The sequence below is a fragment of the Alexandromys fortis genome, unplaced genomic scaffold (genome assembly GCF_014885135.2).
Source record: "Alexandromys fortis isolate MF-2015 unplaced genomic scaffold, M_Fortis_MF-2015_v1.1 scaffold_62, whole genome shotgun sequence".
NCBI classification, from domain to species: Eukaryota; Metazoa; Chordata; class Mammalia; order Rodentia; family Cricetidae; genus Alexandromys; species Alexandromys fortis.
The window spans coordinates 4,840,143-4,859,963 of NW_026067942.1; the positions used below are offsets into that span (position 1 = coordinate 4,840,143).

Sequence of the window (19,821 nt, forward strand, 5' to 3'; positions counted from 1 at the left end):
TTACATGAAAACTTAGGATATTCTCCTAAAGTTAAATTTAAACAAATTTGTATTAGTCCTTCAAGTAGTGAGATTCATTGCATGTCTTGAAGCCATTCCTTTAGTTCAAATCCTTAATGCTATGGAATAATTTTTCCATACATTGTGAATTTACTCTCATTGGTTTATAGAAAGCTGACAGGCCGGTATCCAGACAGGAAGTATAGGCAGGACAGCCAGACACAGAGGACACTGGGAAGAGGAAGGGCAGGGTCAGGGAGATGCAAGCCAGCCTCTGATCAAGCAGGACGGATAGAAAATAAGGTAACAAGCCATGAGCCACATGGCAAAGCAGAGATAAGAGAAATGGGTTAATTTAAGTATAAGAGCTAGTAACAAACCTGAGCTATCAGTTGTGCTTTTTTAGGTAATATTAAGCCTCTGTGTCAACTCTGCCTATACCTTAAAATGACTGAACCCCCAAAATCAATATTTTAGTAATAAGAAAGCTTTGTGGGGGCTGGAGAGACGGCTCAGCAGTTAAGAGTGCTGGCTATTCTTACAGAAGACTCAGGTTAAATTTCCAGCACCTACAGAGTATCTCACAACTGTCTGTAACTCCAGTTCCAGGGGATCTGACAACCTCACAAAGACATATATGCAAGCAAAACACCAATGTACACAGAATAAATAAATCATTGAAAAAAAAACCTATGTTATTAATAGGGAACAGTTCTCCACTCTAAAGTGCCCCGATTTAGTAAACTTCACTTGTATTTTTCTATACATGTGTTAGTGTGCGCACAGGGTGTGCATGTGTGTATGAAGGTAGACATTTGCAGGTGCACATGGAGATCAGATATCAACATCAGTATCAATGGTTCTCCACCTTGGGTTTTCAGGCAGAATCTCTCAATGACATTGGAAGAGTTCACTATTCAGCTAGACTGCCTAGCCAGCCATTACCAGGGATCTTTCTGTCTCTGCACCACTGCCCTCCTCACCCCATTCCCCTCCCATGCAAGTGCTAGAATTACAGCATATGCAACCATAACCAGCTATTTTTCAATTATTGTGTGTGCATATATGACGAGGGGTGCATAACACATGCATACAGGTCAGAGAACAACTTTTGGGAGTCAGTTTTCTCCTCCTGTTATGGGTTCTGGAGATTGAACTAAGGTTATCAGGTTTCTGCAGCAACTACCTGTACCTGATGAGTCAATTCACAGATCCTATCTGCATATATATTATGTATGCAGGTAATTTAAGCCTGAGTGTTGGGAGTAGACTAAACTCCAGTCTTAGGCTTGTGTGAGAAGCACTTTACTGACTTAAGTCATCTGTTCAGTCAACCATAGTCTAATTTAACAGTACTGTGAGCACTGTATTTATTAGAACTCTGAGAATTCAGAAGAAAACACTATGCAATATTAGCTGGAAGACAAAATGTCAATTATTAACTAATTAAAGATGAACAGTACGATTCTAGAAAAACTGTAACCAAGACGACAGCCTGAGCTGTGACAGTAGCACAGACCTGTCATCTCAGCACTCAGAAGGTTGAGACAGAAAAGTCATCCATTTGATGTCAGTCTGAACTACACAGCGAAACCCTTCCTATACAAAAAAACATGAACTGCCTCACGTGTGTGCTCTATGTATGCAGATGAATGTCCACTTTTGTACTTGGGTGCTAGGAATCCACTCAGGCCCACAGCAAGCACTTCACCAACTGATCCACTTCTCCAGTCTCAGTAAACATTTAAATTCTTGAGCCATTGAATCAAATTCACCCACTCCCCCAGACATTAAGATACCTTCATTGCCATAATTATTTAAGTTTTTAAATTCCCAAGGAATACTACTATATGATTTTTAACAATCAACATAAACTTAACAACTAATGATTGAGAACTCATTGTGTCCTCCACTGTTTTAGGCTGTGGAAAAACAACTAAGACCACCTAAGACTGTTATTTGATGGGTGACAATATCAAACAGGAAAAAAAAAAAAAAAAGAAAACTAAGCACCAATGTAAACAAACTCTTGGCACCCTCTACTGGGACTCCTTCACAGTACAGCGTATTCCTAAGGGACCACAGTCCTTTCATTTTAGATGGGGACATTAAAACAGACCCTTGAAGGCATTTGTGCTTCATTCAAACATATTTTGAATCCTACTGTGGTACCAGTGATGCATAATCCATGTGTTAAGTAAATGCCCACTAGATGTCATGTATGCTCTATAATACTCTAACACAGTGGTTCTTGACCTTCCTAATGCTGTGACCCTTTAATCCAGTTCTTCATGTTGTGATGAACCCCAACCATAAAATTATTTTGTTACTACTTCCTAACTGTAATTTTGCTACTGTTATGAATTGTAAATATCTGATATGCAGGATACCTGATATGTGACTCCTGTGAAAGGCTCATTCATCACCCTGGTGTCGTCCTTGTGGGATAATGCTCTTGTATCCTGTAAAAATCTGTCACTTGTATTGGTTTAATAAAATGTTGTCTGTCCAGTAGTCAGGCAGGAAGTAAAGGCGGGGCAACCAGACTAGGAGAATTCTAAGAAGAGGAAAGGCTCAGTCTGTAGTGGCCACCCAGACACAGAGGAAGCACAATGAAAATGTAGCACTGAGCCAAGGTACCAAGCCACGTAGCTAAACATAGTTAAGAATTATGGGTTAAGTTGTAAGAGCTAGTTAATAGTAAGCCTGAGCTAATAGGCCAAACTGTTTATAATTAATATAAGCCTCTATATGTTTCTTTGGGACTAAATGGCTGCGGGACCAGGAAGGACAGAAATTTCAGGCTACAGGTTGTAATCTTCCAGTTGAAAATCACTGCTCCAATGTACACAGAGCTCAAGTTCCTGCAACTATGTAGTTTTTGATCCTGAGCACTCTTTTCAGCTTTCTTTTTCAATTGTAAAGTATGAGTGCTAGGTTCCAAGTTAGCAGCTGTCAGACTTAAACTCTTTCCAGCCTTCAACTATAGTTTGTAACTAGTTGGAAAAAGACCCAAACAACATTCAATCACTTGAGAGCACAAGAGTATATTAGCTCTGCTTTATTTAATAAGCAATTCTAATGACACACAACATAATGTGGTGTCAGCACAACTTTAATAAAGTCATATTAGGCACAAAAAAGTTGAACTGAACTTTCAATTGGGTAGATTTGAAACTGACTTGAGGAGAGAAGGGAATCCAAAAGGCACTGAAATAAAACTGAATATTAAGGACCTGGAGGAATATTAATAAGATGAAAGCCAGAGTCAGAGTCTCAGCACTCTCCAAGTCAAAACAATTAATAATCGGATTAGAGACTTCACCAAATATGACAGGTAGCACAAAGAACCTTTCTCACCAAAAACGAGGCAAATATCATAAAACAAAAGTATTGCTATCAGTAATAATACTTCAAATAAAAAGAAAAAAGAGTAGACATGTTCTTACCTCACAGCAACAATACTGCTTCTGAACATTAGTTTGAAATAAAACTTATGAGTGGGAAGGCAGAAGCAAAATAAAAGAGTTTAAGAGTCCATAAACGTAACAGCACTGGGGAGAAACCTCAACCAGAAATGCCCTTCAGGAATGAAGAGGAATCAAAACATCTTTAACCTAAGGGAAACTAGGAGCTTGTGAAGAGCACACATATCCTAACAACGGAACAGGAAACACTTTCAGCAGAAAGGTAAAGATCAAAAATGGAACCCTGGAAGAATTTAGAAAAGAAGAAAACACAAGAAAGAATTAATCTCTGACATTTTTAAATGTCTAACAATTGTTGTAAAGCATTAGTTCTAAGTGTAAGCTAAATAGACATTTAAGACTACTATAAATGGGAGAGGAAAAAAAACAAGGGAGGCAAATGTGTCATATCAAAGCTAGCAAAATGAACACACAATAACCTATGAAGCCTGTAAAAATTTATGTAATCCACTGAAAGGTTAAGAAACAACAGCAATAAAAAACAGAAGCAGGAAAAGCAAAATGAAAATCACAGGCTTAAGTCAGGGCAAATGGTTACATTAAATGTAAATGAGCTAAATTCACCAATTAAACAGTGGACAAAAAAAAAATGACCTAATTGTATACATAACATACTTCAAAGAAGACAACATAGCTAGAATGAAAATAGGACAGGAATTTGACCACTGAGATAAAAATAGCAATCACTGTAATTCCCTCAGTAGAAAACACATAATTCCATTAATTACTGAAGAAAATATATCAATGGCATTTTCTTGCAGAAAACAGACCAGTTCCTAGTTCATTTTATGCATCAATTATCCTGTTAACAAGTATCTTACAAGATGGAAGGGAAAAAGAAAATGTCAAACAATAAATCTCTCTCATCAAAGTTAGATACCCAAATCCTTAACAAGTCATTGGGAAATAAAATTCACATCTATGTAGAAGTTACATGTCATAATCATGTGGGACTTTTCCTAAGACATAAGGTTCATTCAAATATCTGAAAACCAATCAGTATAATCTGCCACATTAGTAAGTTACTACCTCATATAATTTAAATATGAACCTTCAATTATCTTAAAACAAAATTTTAATTAGGGAAGAAAAAGGAACCTGCCCAGGGAAAGCAAAGAGACCCAGGTCTACAGAAGTTAATTTTCACCTATAAACTCAGAAATGTTACTTTTTCCTTTAGCAAGGAAAAAGAAATCCATAGGGATACCTCAGACATAGTTTTTCAGGCTTCTCTGTAACTCTTAATAGTCAAATGAAAGAGCCATAAGCCAAGAACATAAATGATGACACTGAAAGAGCCCAGAGGAAGATGCCAGAAGAGAGTAGATGGCAAGAAAACACATGAATCACAGCAAAGTGGGTATTTCAAATAGAATGACAATAGAAGCCGAACACTAGGCTCAGAGAGATTGGACCCAGAAAGCACCAAATCCATCATGGTTGGTTTTGAAAGGTAATTCATTTCTCCATGTTACTACAAAGCAGTGTGTTTATTATCTTTTTTTTAAAATATTATACTACTCGTCTCTAAATTTATTTCATTGCTGTTATACTCTGCCTCTACAGGGCAGTAATTTTTACTGCTCTACACATCCCAAGACTAGAATAATGCTGAACATACAGCAGCACTCAATAAATAACTTAAGTGTTAATAGTGTTAATAAATAAGAGAAAAAACAGACCAGAGGTTGGTTTGAGCTAAAGTAACAGATCCTCAAATAATGACCTCACTCGAAGCCTTAAGAAAAGTCTTTGTTAGCATGCATCTACTGAATCCCAGAGCAGATCATGGAAATCCCATCCTGTGTCCAGAAACTAATCCTACAGCTTCAGTATTCCTCCGATTCCATTTGAGTGCATCATTGGTCACTGTGACTTGCTCAGTGTCACTCAGCTGGAAAGACACTAGCAAGACAGGTCCCCGTCATCTACCCAACCACAGACAGCCTACTAGCTCACCTACATCAGCCAGAGTGTAGCATGCACTTTCAAAGACCTTTACAAACAATTACTTTGTAAATTTAGGCATAAAAGATGACAATTTCTCAATCATTCATGGAAAGTCAAGTACCTTAGTTGCTGCCTGGTCATACTGTGCTGTGGTTCTCACTAGTTCATCCCTGGTTTTGTTCAAAAGTTTCTCTTTTTCAATTAATTCCACTTTCGTTTTCTCGAGCTGTAGTTGTAACTCTTGAAATTTATTCGCTTGGCCTTTCATTTCCTTTTCTTGTCCTTGCAGGCGTAGTTCCAACTCATTCATCTTGCTTTTTAGGTCTAAAAGCACAAAAGAAAAGAACATTCCAATTTAGATACACAAAGACATACATATACTCACAAAATGTTCACAACTTATTTATTTTACCTACTCTTAAATCTTTGGTGAGATAACTCTTATGTACATTAAATTAAATTTAATGTAGAAACTACATTAATTGGATTTAACTTCAACAGTCGGCATTCCCATTGACATGTATATTTAACTACCCTATTGAAAGCAGAGAAATACATCTTCTTGTGTCTTCACGGAGGAGCAGAGCAAGCAGCACCTTATGGAGTGCTTACCAAAAGCAATGCCCTGTGTAATCACTTGACTTTGACACTAGACATTATTATTTGCTTTATGCCCATGTCAATGCAAACTTGTGCTAGGCAGAGAGGTGCTCACCTTTCTACAGTACCTGGGAGCTTTGCCTCCACTGAAGATCAAGACAATGCAAACCTCTTATACTGCCAAATTAACAACCATATTCCTCCCTTTCCCTGCACACACAGTCCTGGCTCCAATGGCATTGGCAGTGTGACAGCTCTCACCAGCAAACACTGATGATGACTCTCAATACATCACAGCCCTGGAAATCATCATAGTCCAAAGAGTAGATTCCAAAACACCACCTGGTATGCTTGGCTGTCAGCTGCAGCATGGTAAATCAGCCAAGGTTACAGGTTTGTTCCCATATGGACAGCCTGGCATGCCACACCTCTGGCCAAGGCTGCTCAGACCACAGGCCCGTTCTAAGTGTCTCACAGAGCCAGGTGAGACGCATGAAGAGTGCAAACTTGTAACCAACCTACTCACTTTGCTTGTGAGAAAAATAAGTCAATGCCTCTCAGACTACTTTAACAGCTCACAGTGCCATGTTTTCAATATAAATACAAGCTCATTCCAAAACTGTCATGTCATTTGTCATTACAGAAATGGAAAGTTTCACAACATGAGTCTGGAAAGTGAACTACCAATGTGTCTAACAACATATACACTGCACACCCCAGACTGAAATGATCTAAGAAAACCTCCATTTAAACTAAATTTATGTCAGAAAGTTACCTTGATTCTGGGCCTTAACCTGCTCCAAAAGCTGAGTATTGGGATTGTCACTGCTGCTGCCATCTCTTTTCCCTATCTTCTCTATCTGCAGATTTGATCTGTCAGGAGTCACTTCTTCTTCCCCCCAGAAGTGAGAAGCAGAGGCATCTCTCTTAAGTGGGGTCTTCAGAGAACTAGATGAAAAGTGACTTGGGGTCTTCTCCTGTTGCCAAGAAAATACTGATGAGGAAGCCTGATGTCTTGCAATGTCCCGGTAATTCATGGTGGCTTGGGGAACAGGCTGGCTCACGTTCTGTAAAAATAGAAGTCCTTTAAAATCTCAATTTTCTTTTTATTTTATATTTTTACCCCCCCCCCCCCCGTGATAGGATCAAACCCAGGGCCCTGAGCATGATCTGTAATCACATTACTGTAGACCTATATCCCCAAACCTAGAAATCTCAGTATTTAGGGCTATTTCTTTTCAGACAAAACACAAAACCACAACTCCATGACGATGATGCTTGAACAGCATACTAATATTGAATGCTAACCAGGTGTAGGGCATCATAAATCCCAAGACCTAGTAGTACAATGTCTTAACAGTGAGACTTCTCATCACTGAAGAACAAGCAATAAATACCAACTGAGGTGCCATCAATTCATAAGGGTTAAATCTTGGTACTACGTACCGTTATTAACCTTCATCTTAAATTCTAAAATTGGATTTCCTTTGCCCAGGTACTTTTACACCAAGTATCAACCTACAGAACTGTCACAACTCACATTTCATTATCTGGTATGCAGGCCAGAAACATCATGTGGATGTTTTATAATCAACACTTGCATGTGGTGATCATTCTATAGCAAGCACTCTTTTGAACACTGGAGAGGTTCAATGGTTATAGGATTCACATTCCTTATAGAGCAGAACAAGCACCAAATGATAAAGCACATGTCTCTAGAACAAGTTGAAGAATCTTACTTTTATTTATCTTGGTAAATAGTGCCTTTGGTACAACAGTCCTGGTGACCTCAAAGCAAGGTTTAAGGATGTGTAAAGAAATAGGTACCTTTTGATCCTCAATATTTAGTTACATACTTATAAATTCTGCCTTAAGCTGTTTGAATTGTGTCATCTCACCAAATTTCTGTTTGGCAGTAATGTACCACTAATACCAAACTAAGTTGTTTTGGGAGGCTTTTGTTGTTACTGTTTTAGAAAATGATGTAACATGCACAGCAATGGTGAAGGAGTCTTCCAGATCAGATTTGAAGGTGGCCTCTAAAGTAGCACAGGTTTTGAAATCCTACATTTTTACCCACTTCTCTGCTCAGTGACCCATCTCAAAACTAGAGTTTATACCTAAGGGTGCAGCAGAGTGACTATGTGCCAGCATACATGAAACCCTAGATTCCATCCACGACACAGCATAAAGCAAGTTTAGTGGCACACACCTATGATCCCAATACTGTGCGAATAAGGAAGGTGGTTCATCAGAACTTCAAGGCAATCTTCCTCAGCAACATGGTAAGTTTGAGGCCAGTCTAAGACAGGAGACTGTCTCAAAACACACACACACACACACACACACACACACACACACAAAAAAAAAAAAAAAAAAAAAAAAAAAAAAAAACACCCTACTGGCAACTATCTAAATGAAACGGGACACTGTGTTGCCAACATTCTCCTCTGAAGTGAGAATTTTACCAATAAGCTCACAGTTCTTATAGTAACTGCCTTCCATCAAAGGAGTAAGCCAGCAAGTATCAGGACAAAAGAATAATTCCCTAGTCCTTCTCTCTCCAAATACAGTCCTTATTCTCAGGGTTAATAAAGAATTGGTACCCCATGAACATTTAATATTTGTAGATAAAACTAGCCTCACCTAGTGTCTTTATCTTTTGTTTTAAGACAAAGTCTTAATGTAGGTCAGGATGGCTTAGAACTCAAGATTCTTCTGCCTCAGTCTCATCAGTGCTAAGATCACAAGCATATTCTACAATGTCCAGTTTTTTCCTATCTAGTTTTATTTATGTGTATGTATGCAAAGGATAACTTTGGGGAGTCAGTTTTCTCCTTCCCATATGGGGTTCCAAAGATTGAACCTATAGTCAGGTTCTCAAAGCAAGTGCTTTTTCCTGCTGAGCCATCTTGCTACCCCTATTTTAAAACAAGCAAAAATAATCACCAACAATGAGCCCTGTAGTTTTTCTCAATGTAAGAGAAATATACCAGCCCTAGATAAGGCAGATCACTCTTCTTTGCTACAGAAAAGGGTTTCTATAGATGCATCTTCTTCTACAGGGACCACATGAACTTACTTTAGCATGCAAAGTTTTAACCTCTGCCTCTAATCTTTTCCGTTCTTCAACTTCTTTATTATATTTTTCTTTTAGATCTTCGTATGTGGAACCTAAACACAGACAATCAAATAAAATTTTTATGTCAACTAATCATTTCATGAATGAATTAATTAACACATCAGCAATGATTGCACTAAGTCTTGAAATAAGTACCTTAATATGTAACAGAAGACTAAAACAACATATCAAGATCCTAATCACGTTACTCAAACATGAAAATTAAGGTGTCTCCCATATTCGGAAACTTTTAAAACATACTGCAGAAGGTAAAATGTAAGGGTTACTGCTTACTCCTAACAGCTCAACATAATTCAACATGTAAACAAACGTGCAACTGGGGATATTTTTGAAATACCAAATTAAAAGCTGAATTCAAATGTGGACTAATTCATTTCTCTTGAAGAATTTAAAACCAAATAAAAATCTTTACCGATATAAGACTGGCTTGGTGTGAGTGGAACTGTAGCAAGTTTCTGTGGTGTGCTGCATGGATTCAGAGAAACATCTACAGACTGTGCGGCTTGGTGGCTTCTTTCACGGTCAGAGTTGCACCTGTTCAAAAGAACCCGAGACCAATAAGCTAGATGACAGCAAAGGCTACAAAGCACAAATGCTATACATTCCCAGAGAACAAAGCGCATGCAAAACTTTGCCTCTAAGAAACCTTTTATCCAAAGACATTTAGTGAGATGTAATTTTTAAGCCAGATGTAAAATGTAGTACCCCTGTTATCAAAATATTATGAGGTCCAATTATCATAAGTACTATAGCAGCAAAGAAGTATAGAGGACTGGGAATACAGTCTAAGCAAATTTAATGTTCCATCTAAATCAAAGAAAGACACAAAAGAGCTCAGAACTTCAGAAGCACAAGTTAAGTGATATTCTTAAAACATAGGTTGTAACTATGAAACCAGAGACATTAATTATATCATTTCAAAACAAGAGACCTGGGGTGGGCAGGATGGCTCAGCAGGTAAAGGCATCTGCCACCAAGCCAGACCTGCTACCAAAAGCTGTCCAATGACTTCCACATATGTGCATGAACACACAAATAAATGTAATAAAAAATTTAGAGACTTAATATACAAATATTATATGACATTTTTAAAAGAGATGTACAAACTAAGTCAACATAGCCAGTAAGAAAGGAATATGGCTAGAAATGGTACCCATCCATTTAGGGGCTCTTTTGTTCCATCCAGATAGAAATTATAGGTAGGCAAGTGATGGTCTCTGGCAGCTTTAGTTTCCCTGACTATTTGGCAAAAGCAAGGGGTGGCAACTGATGCCCTCTAGTGTTTGTCTTTTTGTACACTGGGACCCTTAGCCCTACAAAGTATTAACAACTCTGTGTGAGCCTAGTCCCTCAGCCTTTGGCCGGGCTCTCAGCTGGGGGTCTGAGACAATGGCACTAAAGTCCACACAAACATTACTCAGTTACCGCTTAAGTTCCTGTTCCAGTTTTTCTATTTGTTTTTTGCACGAGCTCAGTTGACCTTCTTGAAAATTCACTTGTGACTCCTTAACTTGAAGTTCATGAGAAATCTTCTGCCTTGTTTTCTCCAGATTTTCACATATTTCCATCAATCTTTGATTTTCCCTTTTCAGGTCTGCACCCTCTGTTTTTCCATCTTCAACCTAACAGAGATTGTTGACAAGAAAATAATTTTGTTGTGTACTTAGCAAGTATTATATGTAAGTCTGACTCTAAAACTAACTTTCTGAGGCATGGTAGTAATAAACCTCACCCTGGGGTGGGGGAGGTGATGCTACAGAAACAGAAATTTAAATAATCAAAATATTGAGTATATAGATAGAAAAGTTCTATAAAGTTACATACTATATTATCTTTTAACATCCCTTTAAGAATTTGAACATAAAGGCTGGAGTGATAGCTCAGTGGATATGAGCAACTTGCTGCTCTGCAAAGGACCTGGGTTCAGTTCCTAGCACCCTTATCATATGGCTCAAAATTGTCTACAACTCCAGTTCTATGGGCTCTGATGCCCTTTTCTGAGCCCTTAAGCACTACACACATGGTGCATATACAATCAGGAGCACACAACACATACACACACGAAAAGAATTTTAAAATAAGCCTTATAAATTGTCCTAAACACTTCACTTTCAAGTTTCACTGAGGAATCCAGTTATTTTAAGAACAAAAATAAAACCTTCCATGAACAAAACTATATTAGAAGCCATAATTATACTACCACAGAGTTGGCTAACAGGTTTGTTTTCATTTTTAAGAAGTCTTATGTTTTCATTTAATTCCCTGAAGGGATGATGTTGAAAACACCAAAGTAAAAAGCTCACTGTCTGAGAGCTCTCTCCATCTGAACTGTAAAATACCATAACAGCTCAGATCTGAAGTTCAGACACTTGGCCTTACTGCACAAGGCAAAAAAAGCCATTTCCCAAACAGATGTTCAAATGAAATTAAACCCTAAATATCAGCAGGTGGGTAGCAATAAAGCCACAGATGAAGAAACCAGAGGCAATCTAAAATCTCTGAGGGAAAGATGGTTATCACCTGGAGATAACAAGATCGCTTTTCTACAAGAAAGTGAACCAATCCAAAGACAGCAAACTGCTTCAGAAAGTGATTGATACCTTCTGCTTCTGCTTCTGCAGTGCGGCTTCCAGAGAGTCAAGCTGAAACTGCCTCTGCTGCTTTTCTTTCTTCAGTTTGTCCAGCTGTCCTTCAAGCTCTTGAATTTTCTGAAGAGCTCTCGAAGGGAGACCTTCCTTCCACTCTTCCAATGCCCAGCTCATTTTGTTTTATTTCTCAAGCATTCATAAGTAAACTGAAAGGAATAAAGTCAGTTAAGGAAACTCAGAGATTATCTAGCATACTTACTTGGTTTCTCTTCATTTGTTATTTTTTTCAGTTTTAAGCTCCTACATAGCTATGTGCTTTATTTAAACAAATGTTTTGCTGTAATGTTTCCAGGTGAAATAGCTCCTACTTAGATGAGAGGAAAGCACGCCATTATTTCACAGATGTTCTTTTCCTTCTTCACGCCACCATCATTCATCCTTTACACCCCCAGGCAGGCCTTTTCTGAAATCCCTAAACAGTGCAGTGCATCGTTTCCAGTCAGTTTCTCACAAGATGCCCAGCTCTTTCCAAGCTGGAATTTGTTAAATTAATACACGTACCAGCCAAAAGTGGATGCCAGGTTACTACAGAAGCGGTAAAGGCACGCTCCATTGGAACATACAGACAGTGACACAAAGCACATTTAAGCCGCACCATTGTCACTTAAATAACACGCAACCTTAAGCCAATCACTCAGTTATTCTTTGTGTCCTGGTTTCCTCATTTGCAAAAGCTGGCAACATCCAAGACCATCGAAAGGGCATCTCCTAGTACATTTTTCGTACATGTTAACTATTATGTTAGTTCGCCTATGATACAAAAGGAACCGCAGATTACTGCCTTCTGAGCCCCTTCTGTGCATGAATGTTCAAACAGTATCTAACTGTAAATATTCTGAAAAAAAAATATTTCCAAAACATAAAGAGAAGCAAGGACCCTGACAGGGTGGGTATCAAGCCGTGAAAACTGTTTTTCCTGCCCAGAAAAGGAAAAAAAAGGGGGGGGGGAGTTTCTGTCCCAGATCTCAGAAGACATGGGTAGCTCCACAACCAACATCTCACAGGAACTGCTGAAAGGAATACTCAACGAACAATGGACAATTTACCCTGCTCTAAGAGATGCCTTGTCCATTCAAGAGTGAGAGCACAATACACCAAAAAAATCATGCACTAACTTGTCTTAATCCAGCCAGTCACCGAAATCATGAGAGTCAGATGCCACAGCCTTATCCGGGGGTGGAGGCGCAAGATTTAAGCACAACAGTCGGGAGACAGAAACAGTCAGCTGAGTGCGAGGTCAGCCTGGTCTACAGAGCTAGTTTTGGGAAAGCCAGGACTACATCTCGAAAAGAGAAAGACAGACAGACAAGACAAAAAGTGGTGCACGCCAACAAGACAAAAGAGAACAGCCCAGAGACGAGAAACAAGCAAGGGAAACCGGCAGGCTGCTTTTCTAACTCAAAATTTCGCAAACAGCTACATCACGTTTGCAGTCACACACGTACACATTTTTCTATGCGATCGCCTAATCGCCAGGAGGTGCGGACAATCCAGGTCTGAGACATCTAAATCGTATCACTGGAGCCAGAGCAGTAAAACCAATAAATAGGGGAGGAGGTAAGACGAAACTCCGAGGCTCGCAGGGGCCGCATGGCAGACATTTACCCTGCGGTGAATTACAGCTATGGAGTAGCAGCGGAATAATTTTCTGGATGGCGGGGGAGGTCACCACGACTCGAGGAAGACGCGGAGGGCCCCGCGTCTGGCCCCTGAGGAGGCTCAGCCGGGTTACGGCGGCTGTTCTTCCTCACTCGCTAGTTATCCGGCCGGCACCCAGGGGTGACCCTCGGCCGAGCGACAAAGAAGCTTCTAGAAGCCATGAGGGGAGGCGCGCCGCGGACGGGGGGTCTCCGGCCCGGTGAGGCGGCCGCGCGTGGGGCCGGACGGGGAGGCCGGGTTGAGAGGGCGCTGCTCACCTGCGTCCCTCACAGAACGGGGCTCCGGGGTCCGTCAGCCCGGGACTCCTCACCGCCGAGCGCCCGTCCTCACACGACGCCGCTCCTCGCCGTCCACCTCAGCGTCATTCAAAATGCCCGCCGCCGCCGCCCCTCATCCCCGCGCTCACTTCCGGTCCCGCCCAGCTCCCCTGCACGACGATTGGTCGTTGGGATACGCCTCCGACCAATCGTCGCCCTCGAGCTCCGTGAGCCGCCTCTGATTGGCTCTTTTGGACAGCTGTTTGAAAACAAGCGTGGCCGCCGCGGAGCCTGCGCAGACGGCCGAGGCGCTGGCGTTGCCTAGAGGCGGGCGCCGCGTGCGCCGAGCGGCTGGCCGCGGGCTGGCACCGGGTTTTATCTCCTGGCCGCTGGGCGGGCCGGGGAGGAGCATGAGGCTTGCGCTGCCGCGGCCGGGCGGCTGCTCACACTGTCCCCGTAGGGCCAGGGCCCCCGGCTCGGCTCTCTGAGGCGAGCATCACTACTAAAGTTCTAAGTCAGCTGGCGCGCGCCTATCATGGCAGCCTTGAGGATGTTCAGAGGACAGCCTGACGTGCGCATTACAGGACAGCCTGGGGGATATACACGGTCCTTGTCAAAAATAAAATAAATAGCCGGGCGATGGTGGCGCAAGCCTTTAATCCCAGCACTCGGGAGGCAGAGGCAGACGGATCTCTGTGAGTTCGAGACCAGCCTGGTCTACAGAGCTAGTTCCAGGACAGGCTCCAAAGCCACAGAGAAACCCTGTCTCGAAAAACATTAAATAAATAAATAAATAAATATATAAATAAATAAATAAATAAATAGCTGTACTGAGGCGCAGAATAACAAAACGATCTGAAAATGAATCTAGACGTGCATCCAAAATCTCACTTAACTGCTTACCTCCCACTCATATTTTCAAAAGGAATAGGAATCATGAGCTGGCTGAGAATTGAAGGGAAGACTTTCCATCAGACTCGGATATTCACAAGACCCTTAAAACTGAATGTACTCCAACCCTTTTATGAAGCCTAGGTTTGTGTGTTCAAAAGTGAGCATCCTTTAATGTTTATACACAGTATTTTCATAGTGTTTCTCCCTCATGACATTTTCATGGATAATGTATGTCTCCTCTCCCCTAAAACCTAGTCTTTCCAGCTCTGTTCCCCCTCCCTCACCGTGTGTGTGTGTGTGTGTGTGTGTGTGTGTGTGTGTGTGTCCTTGAAATTCATTCAGGTTGCTTACAAGAGCGTGGGTAAATTCAAGTTTTGTTTCTGACTAGTCTTCCCTCATCAGCCTTTATCTGGTAAGTTCTCAGGGACAGGTGAGATCCGTAAGCCCTTCCCCAACAGATAAGCCTCTACAGGTGGAACAAACTAGAAACTGAAGGCGTAAGTCACGAACAAGGCCACACCAGTTTGGAGTTATGATTAATAGGGTGTTATTTATTTAAAGGGGAAAACTTACAGATCACCGTCCCAGACAACAGCCATCTGCACAACCAGGAAGGGAGTCTAGTCTCCGGCGGAGCAGGAAGTGAAGAGAGCAAGCAGAGGAAGTAGCCGCTTTTTTAAAGGGAGAGAGACCACGCCCCAATGGGCTGGTATCACAGCAGCTATTGGTTGGAGGGGCGGAAGGACCTCCCGCAACAAGAAACTGTGCAGCTGACACGTTCCCCTCCATAAATTCCAAACACCCTCTGCCCCCTTTACCTTCCATTGGACTATCCCTGCAGCTCAGCCTGCATCTGTGCCCCCTTTCCCTGAAACTGTCCTGATCCTTCAGTACCCAGTTCAAAGGCAGCTTTCTTCAGAAACCCTCCTGTTGGCTAGTCTTACGTCAACCTGATACAAGCTACAGTCTTCTGAAAAGAGGGAGCCTCAATTGAGAAAAAATGACTCTGTAAGGCCCAGGTGCAAGGCATTTTCTTAACTAGTGATTGATGGGGGAGAGTCCAGCCCATGGTAGGAAGGGCCATCCCTGGGCTGGTGGTCCAGGGTTCTGTAAGAAAGCAGGCTGAGCAAGCCCATAAGCGGCACCTGTACATGGCCTCGGCTCCTGTTTCCAGGATCCTGCCCTGCTTGAGTTTCTGTCCTGACTCCTTCAGTGATAAACAGTAATGATGAAGTGTAAGCTAAATAACCCCTTTCCTTCCCAGGTTGCTTTGGTGACAGTTCTTCATGGCAGCAATCGTCACCCAGACTAAGAAGCCACCCTATTCCCACCACTCTTAGCTGTTTCCTAGATCTTTCTCATAGCTTAGTTTTAAACTTTCACTGTTAGGGGTTTTCCATGTTTAGATTTTGTTCCCCCAGATCAGACTCAAAAGTTCCTTTAGAATAAAATCCAATTCATCTTTGCCACCCCAGTGAAAACTCCCTCGTGCCTTTGCACATCATAGTTTGTAAACCAGATCAACTTTGGGGATAAAACTGCAGTCTGGGATTGGGGCTGATCCTCTGCCTTCCCTGAGTCCTCAAGTAGAAGAAAAAAGCCAGAAAGGAAGACTTTGAGGGGCACTGCTGCCATCCGATTGCTTTCTGCTAGCTCTGGGATTTGAACCAATGTGACCACAACACCAGGTACCGTTCCACTGGTACTCACGATAATCACTCTGTTGTTTATTATCCACCTCAGGAAACAGAACTAGAAAAACAATATGGGGTTTTTAAGTTTGGGTGCAAACTCTGCATTAATTAGCAGATGACTGTCTACCTACCACTGGATAGCCCAGTCTTGTGCTGCATTGTTTATAATAAGCAATTACAATTTCCTTATACGAGGAAACTTATTCTAGAAGCTCTATAATATTTCTTGTCTTCAGTTGTTCAGGTATTTGGGGTGCTGGAAGTTTAAAGACGGGTCCCACCCAGTTAACAATATGTCCTTAGACAGCCGGCTTTTGCCTCCTGACTTTTCTCATTGCCAGTCCCCTGTCTCAGAGATCCAAGTCGCCATCTGTGAACCACTCATCCACCACTTGCTTTCTATGACCAGCCCTCCCGTCTTTTCTTCTCCAGCTTAAACTGCAGCATTTGTCACCAACCCCGTTGCCCAGTTCTGCCTCCCAGATGTGTGCATGCATCTGTCCAGTTGCTCTCATGTTTCTTGGGAGCACTACTGTGTGGACAGGGAGGAAAAAGAGTCCTAAGACTGTGGATACTCATGTAACGTGCGTGACTAATAACTCAGCCTCCATGTTACTCACCAGAAATTGTTCCACCTTTTAGAATTTTTCCAACCTCCTTTAACTCTACCTTCATGCTCACTCTCCGGGGTGGAACTCATCTCATAGCTCACAGGGAATTTAAGATATCACACTCAGAATTCCTATCACCCAAACAACCAAGGGAAACATTTCTATTCTGCCAGGTTCAACTGAGTTAGGTAGCACACTTTTCTCTGGAGTTCCCCTTCTTGATGATGCCTTCCAAATGATCTTAACTACTTCTACTTTCCTAGAATGCCTAAATTTTTCCCTTTAAAAGGAAATATTTTTGAATTGGAGAGGCTCCTGAGCAGTTAAGCACACTTACTGCTCGTGCAGTAGCACCCAGGTGGTGCTCACAGCCTTTTCTGGCTCCACAGGCAGCGGGGATGCACAGGCATACATGCAGACGAAACACGCATGCACCTGTCCTCTCTGTTCCACCCTCCCCTTCCGTGAGCGGTGTTTCTGCTTACGTTACATTTCTTCTGGGAATGATTAGGATAACTGTTACACACCTTCTAGTCAAAAGCACTTTTATATAAAGATGTGTCTCTCTGAATCGTGGGCATAATATGGCCTATTTCAGCAACATCTTATTTTTTTAATCTCATAGTTTTATCTATTTGAAGACTTAAGGCATTTTATAGTGAACACATTTGCCCATATAATTATGAGATTCTCTCTCCCACTATTGTCAATGTCCCAAGAAAAGCCACCCCAGCTGGGTGATAGTGGTGGTGATTTTGGTTTGCTTATTTGGGTTTTACTTAGAGCCAATTGTTGGCATTGGGTAGAATATATTTTTTCCATCTCAATTCCAACTTCTATGCGTCCTTAGGTTTTACTTGTTTCTATTACAACAACACGTTATTTTATTGTGCTATACCCCTTCTACACATCAACATCTTTTATCATAATAAATTTACACAAAACACACATATTTTAACTATGAGGTACAATGGATTTTAACAAGTGTATACACTTCTATCAACATTTTTAAAGTCACAGTGCAAACATTTTTTGACATGACAGTGTCCCTTCCCCAGCTGTCTAGCCCCCACTTCGCAGAACCAGACAGTAACTGACTCAGTGGTCAGTAGGTAACAATTTACAGGACATTGCTGTTTCCTTTGGTTTCGTGAGGCTGGAATTACACAGGATGCACTGTTTGAAGTCTGCTTCTTTCAGCATCTTACACAGACATCATTATTGTTACCACTTTGGGGGTTCTTTTATTTCTCAGTATTGTTGCTTTGCATGGATATAAAAACAGTCTATCCATCCATGAGAGACTCCGTTGTTTCTGATTGAAAACTCACCAATCTACTTCAAGAGGAAGATGGGCATTGAAGAGGCTCCTTATGGAGTTGGTTAGCCATTTGGGCAAGAAACTGCTCTTGCCTGGACTGTTGCATAAACTGGACACAGAGAACCCACAGACATTTTGAGTTGGGGCAAGATAGGAATGCCAGTGGGATGGGGATGGGAGGTGGCGAGCCGGAGACAGACTCACAGGACGCCTATTGATAGTGCTCACCCACTGACAAGGTCCCGATGCTTCCCAGTCGGAACAGTAGGCAACGGGTCCCCAGTGGCATTGCTGTCTCCTTTATCCTTTGGATGAGGTTTTCTGGAGGATTCTTGCATCTGGAACATTTAGAGGAATACAGTGACATCTGGAGGCACAGATCAGGATGGGCTTACAAACTACAAAGCCCTTTAATATTTTAATAGCTCATTCAGGGAAACGTATGTACATGTGTCATGGTGGGGATGCATTCATTCTGGGAAATGGCGATTTTTATCTGTGCAATCACCACAAAGCAGCATGTATACAAACCTGCACATATCTTTTTTTAAAAAAATATTTATTTATTTATTATGTATACAATATTCTGTCTGTGTATATGCCTGCAGGCCAGAAGAGGGCACCAGATCTCATTACAGATGGTTGCGAGCCACCATGTGGTTGCCGGGAATTGAACTCAGGACCTTTGGAAGAGCAGGCAATGCTCTTAACCACTGAGCCATCTCTCCAGCCCCAACCTGCACATATCTTATATATACACCTAGGTTCTATGTGCATGTCTATGCAGCACACAGCATAGCCTATTTCTCCTAAGGTCCTGGTGCGCAAATCAACACACAGTTTAAACCATCATACTCTAGAGAAAAGGATGCAATCAAGAGAGCAGTAAACCAGGGCTAGAGGGACGGCTCAGTGGTTAAGGCACCTCTTGCTCCTGCTGGGGACCCAGGCTTTGTTCCCAGTACCCACATAGATGCCCCACAATCATCTGTAACTCCAACACTGTAACTCCTGGCCACCATGGGTACCAAGCTCACACATGATGCACTTACATGTATTGTAGGCAACACTCATGCAGTCCATGGAAATTTCACCTGTGCAGTATTTAGGGAAACACAAAGCCAACCTTAGTCTCTTGGAGCTGAGAGATGCCCCCTAAATCCTGGAGCTGAGTGAGCCCCCCCCCAAGTCTTGCTTTATACCAATCTGGGGAGGGATCACATAGAATGGTGCCTGACTTCGTGCCTTAAGCACACACTTTGGAGGTGAATGGATCAGAAAAAAAAAATCTGGTTTCTTTCTCCTTAAAATTTTGTGATATTGAAAGTCATCAAATTTCTCTAAGGCCCGGTTTCCTCGTAATTAAAATACGACAGCAGGACAAGTTAATAGGGCCCTTGTGACAATGTCACGACTTTGGTCATGTGACGTGAAGATCCCAGGACTGGGCATGTGATATGAAGGTCCCATGACCTTTGATATCACATCATAGAAAAGGAGACAGCATTACCATTATCATCTGTAACGGTGAACTCACTTCAGTAAGCAGCAGACAGG

General features: G+C 41.7%; 1 protein-coding gene across 1 annotated transcript in view; it reads right to left on the reverse strand.

Annotated features, from left to right (window-relative positions):
- The window catches only part of Cenpf (centromere protein F), a 45,189-nt gene extending 31,331 nt beyond the window's left edge, over window positions 1–13,858 (reverse strand). Inside the window, exons 1-7 of the mRNA XM_050148230.1 lie at window positions 13,745–13,858; window positions 11,781–11,974; window positions 10,606–10,802; window positions 9,593–9,714; window positions 9,121–9,212; window positions 6,814–7,105; window positions 5,560–5,762 (exon numbers count right to left, since the gene is read on the reverse strand). Of these exons, the coding sequence (XP_050004187.1) occupies window positions 5,560–5,762; window positions 6,814–7,105; window positions 9,121–9,212; window positions 9,593–9,714; window positions 10,606–10,802; window positions 11,781–11,942 (1,068 nt within the window). The 5' untranslated portion in view covers window positions 11,943–11,974; window positions 13,745–13,858. The remainder of the gene's footprint in view (window positions 1–5,559; window positions 5,763–6,813; window positions 7,106–9,120; window positions 9,213–9,592; window positions 9,715–10,605; window positions 10,803–11,780; window positions 11,975–13,744) is intronic.
- Window positions 13,859–19,821: the final 5,963 nt, after the last annotated feature.